The 7,466-nt window shown below is 27.4% G+C and overlaps 1 protein-coding gene across 1 annotated transcript; it reads left to right on the top strand.

Annotated features, from left to right (window-relative positions):
• The first annotated feature begins 471 nt into the window (after window positions 1-471).
• Window positions 472-2,557, top strand: LOC100801492 (uncharacterized). The gene is made up of 3 exons (NM_001254467.3): window positions 472-1,098; window positions 1,184-1,240; window positions 2,043-2,557. Exons 1-3 carry the CDS (start codon window positions 762-764, stop codon window positions 2,201-2,203), a joined length of 555 nt encoding a protein of 184 aa, NP_001241396.1. The 5' UTR covers window positions 472-761; the 3' UTR covers window positions 2,204-2,557.
• Window positions 2,558-7,466: the final 4,909 nt, after the last annotated feature.

Below are 7,466 nucleotides of genomic sequence, written 5' to 3'. Positions count from 1 at the left end.
GTTTTTTTATCACAAGATCGAGTTTAATTTTATTCGGATCAATAAATTTTTGGTTTAATATTAATCTTTTTTTTCTTTTTATTCTTAGCGTGATCATCTGTGCATGCTTTTTTTTTTTTTTGACAAACATCATCTGTGCATACATATATAGGAAATAGAAAAATGGAAAAGTTGTTGCAAAAAAAGTATCCCATGTTTCAACGGGGATGCCCACAACTTGCCTTCTCTTCTAAGCATTCTTTTTTGTTATTATTCAAATGCGTTAACATTTTAACTCCCTTTAAGTAGCCCTCTCCATTATGCATCATAATTATTGCACCAACAAAAGCATGAACCATTGCATAGGCACACTAATTCCACCACAAATCATTCTCAAAAGTAAAGCCATCATGAAAAGATGATATACATTATACACATTCGCTCCTTCAATACCCGCAATATTATTCATGCCTTAGGGACATATCAAAATAGCAAGAAAAGAAAAGATAAGAAGCATAGAACGACACATAGGGCAACTTTATTAAATCAAAATGGTAAAGTTTCAGTCAGATTCTTAACAAAGAATCTGCTGCCAATGTAAAGTAAAAAAAAGTTGTTCACCTGCTTCACAAGCTAGCCAGCTGCCACTCTCTTTAATTCACACTTTTTGTGACACTAAGTCATTCCATTGTGACTTTTCTACCTCAAAGATCCAAAGAAACACATTGAGCACTTAAATTAATATTCTCTCATTTGATCACCAACATTGGTGGGGGAATATCATGGCACCAAGAAGAATTGAGATGCTGCTGAGCATGTCCCTTGTAATGGTTCTTTGGGGTGTCACATTGGCTCAATCTGATCAATCAAGTAGTTGCACCAATGTGTTCATAAGTCTTGCTCCATGCCTTGACTATGTTACAGGAAATGCCTCTATCCCTTCTTCTTCTTGTTGCTCTCAACTTGCCTTTGTGGTACGGTCACAGCCACTGTGCCTATGTGAGGTTGTTAATGGTGGTGCTTCATCTATTGCTGCAAGTTTCAACATCAATCAGACTAGGGCTTTGGCACTCCCTACTGCTTGCAATGTTCAGACACCTCCTATTACCTCCTGCAGTGGTATGACTTTAATTTGTACCTGAATATTTTTACACTATGTAAATGAGACATGTGAAAAGCTTACCTTGCTATGTCATGATTTCAGCCTCGGCTTCTTCCTCACAAGGTGTTTCTGTTTCCTACTTTCCAAATTCCCCTTCAGGTACGTACCGGACTGAGAAATCCATAGTTGTTTTTTAAGCAAAGCATTTATCTTACTTTGATCATGCATTGAGGTGTGTGTGTCACATTAAAAATGCAGTCTAGCTAAGAAATAGTAATAGATGCCTCGATGACACCTGCTCAACAATTTGGGGTAATAAAGATGTCTTATCACATAAATTATTAGATGAATTAGGACTATCATGATATTCACTACACATGATTTTGTATTATTAATTGTTTCTTATAAATTAAAAAATTTGCATAGTCATTGGTGAAAAGGAAAATCTTAACGGTAGTCTCTATATTATTCTCTCTCAAACTTTTTTTATAATTAATTAGAATTTATTAAAAATAATCAATTTTACTCAATTTTATTTTTCATTTAATATAAATCAGGAAATTATTAAATGAGGAACAAAATCTAAAAAAATGATAATTTCTAATAAATTTTAATCAATTATAAAAAAATATTAAAAAAAAAGTATTATATATGTTATATAGAGTGTCCTTAACATTTCTCTCGCCCAAAAATTATACACACCTAATAATGCTAGACATTTTCAATAAAAAATGAGGAGAGACTCTTAATTTACTGGGTCTAATTTCTTGCTCATAAAAATTCAACATGAATTTTACACTATAGAGTGTGTCACAAAATTACTCTCACAGATTTTCCTTTAATTCCTAGTGGCCCAAGAATTTATGTCAAACTTATTGCATACACTGACATTTTCAACACCAGAAAAATGTGAGCATTTTGGTTTATGTTTCTCTCACTTTTATTATTTTTATTGGCATAGGAATTGGATCTAGCACTGTTTCATCAACGATCGGAGGCAGTAGAAGTGTCGGTGCCTCATATCATGGAAATTCAAGTTCAACAAAATTGCCATGTTCTTTGCTTGTCATCATGTTTTTCCTTGCAACGACTTTGACTTTCACCTTCAAGACCATGACCTAGACAACGTCGTTGCACATTTTTTTAAACTTTGTTATTATCTTCTACTGCTTCGAGCATACTCACTTACTGGTATCATTTGTCCTTTATCCTTATTAAAAAACTTAGGATTAAAATTTCCCCTGTATATTTCATGTACATTTTTATTTCTCTGTTTCTTCTATTGATGGCTAAGATATAACTGTGTTTTGATTCTTAGTTTCTATCGTGACATACTGCCAAAATTCTGGTCAGTGCCAAATTTTGGGTCAACCACTGAGTTGGAACAATACTCTCCATTTCATTCTACGTTTCATCTAGAATGTTAAATGAGAAGATTTCTTAAAATTATATGTGATATCGGCATGATTAATTTAAGTAGAATTTAAATTGGAATTATTTAAAATATTTAAATCATAAATACTATGCCTATAACTTATTCAATAATATAAAATCTAAAAAAAGTATAATTTAAAATTATAAATAAATATTAATAATGAATTTAAGAAGAATTAAATTGTTTGTGAAGATTTTTAATCAGACGTGTCAAATGCATGGTGCTTTTGTACCTGGTGTTTCTACAAATTTAGGCACAACTTGTGCTTGAAATTGGTTTTATCAATAATATTAACACGCTTGCCATTAAAAAAATGCATTTTTTATATTCTAGTTTTTTTTTATTATGATCAACAGAACAAAATTTTAGTTAAATTAATTTTTTAAATACACAGGATATGTACTTCCTACATTAAGAATTGAGCTCTTCTAAAATAAGACAAGTAGACTTTAGAGGACAATGTACAATAATAATTATAATTAAAATTTAACACAGTTGAAATTATAATCAACTTTAAATTTTATTGAATTTTAACTGTTTTCTAAATTATATTCTTAGTTTAATTAAGTTGTATTTTTTATTTTCTTTCACAACTCCTAGTTCTGAAAACAAAAATTCATGATATGTGCCTCTACAAACCAGTTTTGATCGGTGTATTTAAAGAAAAGCAAGTTAGGTTATTCAATTAATAAGGAATTAATTCATATCCCAAAAGAATGTGAATTTAATTTTTACTGTTGATGTAATAATCTTGTTGGTGGTGAGTAATATGAAAGTATTTCTGTAAGTATTATTTGAGCTTTGAGGCTTATTAACATTGGTGAGCCTTTAGGATCCAACCCATCTAACTCTTTACTTATAAAAAAATAATACAAAATTGGTGGATTTGTGAAGCATATTTTAGAAATTTAATTGAAGAATAATGACATATGGACAATTCATGCTATTTTGAAATCTTGAGTGAAAAGAAAATAGAAAGAGGATAAATATAATTATGATAGCTGATATAATATAATAAAAAAAAGTGATAAAAAAATAAGGGGTATCATCATCATCATGTAACATAGATTATTATTAATTGAAACAAGAGTGCTTGATTGTGTTGATAAGCTGGAGAGAGTGAAACGTCGTGCTCTTATCGCATGCTTTCAAATCTTGATAGGTTAAGAGATACATCAGTTTCCAATTTCTTTTTCATTTCATTATCTGCGTGTATAAGATCGATGAGTGCTCCGTGACTCATCAATTTTAGCCAAGTTACCACTCGTGTAACAAATTTTATAAATATAGTGATATTGAAGTCATATTGCATAAAGGTCACTTGATTGGAACAAGTTAGGTATGCCTAATTAAGTTAAGTAGATGAACAAAACTGAGAATACAGGGTGTTATGGTTTTTGTTTTTTTATCGACAAAAATGTTAGTGGTTAAATGTTAATATTTTGTTAGCCAAGAAGAAAATTAAATTCATAACTTTTTTATATTCTCTTTTTATTACTAAATTAAGCTTATAACTCAGACTGACATGGAATATATATAATTCACTCAGGTCATTGTTTAGATATATTATATTAAGCTGAGGAATGATGCTTTTTGTGTGTGTCTCTGAATGATGTAAAAAAATGTCGAGCTTAGTGAGTTTGATTCCAAAAGGCAACATTCTCTTCTTCTTTTTTTTTAAAAAAAAAAAAAAAAACTTAGTGTTAGGTTTAAAGCTGAGAAATATATTACAAGTAACCTGAGAAATATGTTAGCAATAAAATTTGTATGACTGTATATTTGAATTCTTTTATTTTTATTTTTATTTTTTAGAAGATTATTAATCCATTGACTTTTTTTTTTACAGACCAATTCCCACTCCATGTGAAGAGTTTAAATTTTTAAATTTACTTCAATAAAAATGAACCAAACTATCTCAACTTTTTTTTTTTACTTTCTTATCTATAAAAATAAAAAATAATACCATAGAATTTACCACAATCATATATCCTATTCAACTAATTTCTTTTAATAGTCAACAAGCGGATTAACCTATTTTTATCGCCTCTATGAATATCTAAACATAACACAAGCATTTTTTATTTTGACATATGTATAAAGCTTTGAAGACCAATATAAAAATGCACACATCATTAAAAACTACTTCCACACAAGTTAAAAGAATGATTTACGTGTTAAAAGGTGACAGAATAAAGCATGCCTAATTAACAATTTATTACACAGTTATATACAAAAGTGTATCAATGGATTTTTCTTAACACAATTTACATGACGTAAGAAACCCATATGGTTTTATTTCTAGTTTAATAAAGACTAGAGGTTCAAAGATGTTGAGTATTTCAATTTTTGAGAAATAACTTTGGAGTGTTCTAAAGATATTGGGAAGCAAATACAGATGTGTGTATAATTCTGAATATTTTCAAGACTAAAACTTTTTTTTTTACTAATTTTTCAAAATTTCTACATTGTCCCAAATTAGATAGATTTGAATTCATATTTCATTTCAATTATGATTAATGATGACTTTTTTTATAAAAAAAACATGACATGTATAAAAGAAAAATGTTAGCAACATATACCTTTATATTATATTTTCAAACATTGAGTAAAATCTATGCGAATATCATTCAAGAAAAAGTGAAACCTACATTATTTAGTAGAGTTTATATGAATTGTATTCAATAATACAATTTTTTTTTACTGTAACAATAATACAAAATTGTTTAAAAATATATATCAATAGCATTCTTCAAGGTATAAATAAATAAAGGGTAAATTTTAATTTTAATTTTTTTATAATGGTTAATATGTGACCTTTTTCCCCTACCAATTTAGTCTATTTTATAAGATTTACAATTTTAGTTCAATTCTTATTTTTACATATTTTTTATATTTAATTAATTCAATTAGTTTTTATATCACCTCAAGTGAATATGTTATGTCTAAAGTTTAGTTGGACTAGCATAACAAGAATAAACATATGCAAAATTGAGTATTGAACAAAAATTATAAATTTTTTAAAATAAATAGAATAATATGATGAGAAAAAAAATAGAGAAATCAAAATAAGGATTAAAAATTAAAGAAGACTAAAATTGTAATTTACTCTAGAATAAAATATTTAGAACCAAATAAAACTTTTATTGAACATGAAGACTAAAATTGAGTTTGGTCTATTTATTAAATGTTAATTTGTCAGCTATTATTATTTTATTTGTTTCTTTCTAAGGTACACCGATCATTTAATTTATAGTAAAAGTTATAGAGTTTAACATTGAATTTTTTGCATCACGTATGAACCTTATCAATTAGGTACATATTCACAAAACTAAAAGACTTTTTTATAAACAGCTATGGAGGAATTTGATACATAAGTATAGTTAATAGAATGCTTGATTTTTTAAATTTTTTTTACGGTATTTTGTTATTTAAGTCTACATTTATTTCTGTGAGTAATTATATTTGATTCGAAATTAAATACTATAATTTGTTGAAATTGAAATTCTCAGTAATTTCTTTTCATATATAAAAATAAATAGTTAGAAATTCGACGAGTTAATTTGTCAGCTATCATTATTTATGTTTTTCTTTCTAAAGTACATTGCTCATTAAATTCCATAAATTTATATTAAAAGTTTTTAGTTTTAACGTGAATTTTTAAATCACATATGGACATATTGAGTACAGACACAAAACTAATCATTTTTTTAAGCAACTACAGAGAAAATTATAAGTAGGATATTTTTTTAAGTTGATATGCTATAAATATGAAGTATCTAACCATTTTGTTGACTACACTTTGTTATTAATATAATGTTTGTTTTTTAATTTATGACTAAATATATATTTTTTTATGAAAATGTTTTACGATAATATTGATTTTTTTTTTTTTTACATTGTCATCAATTGTGAGGACCAACTCATCATGTTATTCCTATGATCTTATAAGACATCATCAAATATAAGTATTTCGATTACACATAAAAATTACGGAATCACTAAAGAATGACTAGAACACCCTTTCTTTCATGCAAGAGTCACTCTTTTATATATGTTGACCTAGATTGTCATGTTAGTCCTTTGCAAAATAACAAATTGTTAAGTAATGTGTTTCTTGATATGATTTTTAACTCTTATGGATAAAAATAAATAAATTATTATGTCATCTAACAGTATTTCCCGCTAATGAAGGACCATATGTAATGTGCCCCTAATTAAGTAATACTCAAAACCTTATATTGCTCACTCTCCCTTGATCTGAGTGCTTACAAATAGTTAATTATTACCCTTTCATCTTCTCACCACTGTGTGCTATTGATTGGAAACCATCATCTCCGGATCGGAGTCTCCCTTACAGTTTTAGCTCCATTAAGTTTGAATGGGAAACATTTGATTTGTTCAAATTAATGTTCTCAACAATTTCTATTCAAATACATAAAAAAATAATCTAAATCTTAATTTGAAAGAATTAGACACGTACCAATACCACTAATAATCCGCCGGTAATACAATGCCTTGTCTGTCATCTATGAATAGATTTTTTATTTGAGTAACTATTGGAGTAGACTTTTTTTTTTTGAACCATTGGAGTAAACGTACTTAAAAATCGGTTAAGAAAACCCTAACCTAATTGTCTTTATTTAATTCTTTTTAGGAAACTTATTTGCCTAATTGAATTGGTATTGATTATATTTTTAAGGGACTAATCAGTGTCTCTAGGATAATGGTTAAGAAATTAAAAAGAAAAATGTTTTATTAGAAATTATATGGAGACATATTTAATATTTAAAAGTTATAGAAAAACATTTTTTTTGCATTTCGATAATTTTGTTTCTGTTTTTATTTTCTTTCCTCAATCACTCTCCTTATATAGGATACTAGTTAACAATTATTTGTTTTAAAAGAGTTATATAAAGATTATGTTTGACAAGATATTTCAGTTAAATTTTT

This window comes from Glycine max, chromosome 3, assembly GCF_000004515.6.
Source record: "Glycine max cultivar Williams 82 chromosome 3, Glycine_max_v4.0, whole genome shotgun sequence".
NCBI lineage: Eukaryota > Viridiplantae > Streptophyta > Magnoliopsida > Fabales > Fabaceae > Glycine > Glycine max.
The sequence above is the reverse complement of the archived record's forward strand: the minus strand, read 5'-3'. Positions and strand labels throughout refer to the sequence as shown.

Bases quoted from the DNA above. Each gene is read 5' to 3' on its own strand.
- LOC100801492 (NM_001254467.3), top strand. From the start codon at position 762: ATGGCACCAAGAAGAATTGAGATGCTGCTGAGCATGTCCCTTGTAATG. The intron at 1,099-1,183 runs GTATGACTTTAA...TCATGATTTCAG, and splicing joins TCCTATTACCTCCTGCAGTG to CCTCGGCTTCTTCCTCACAA. The intron at 1,241-2,042 runs GTACGTACCGGA...TTATTGGCATAG, and splicing joins CTTTCCAAATTCCCCTTCAG to GAATTGGATCTAGCACTGTT.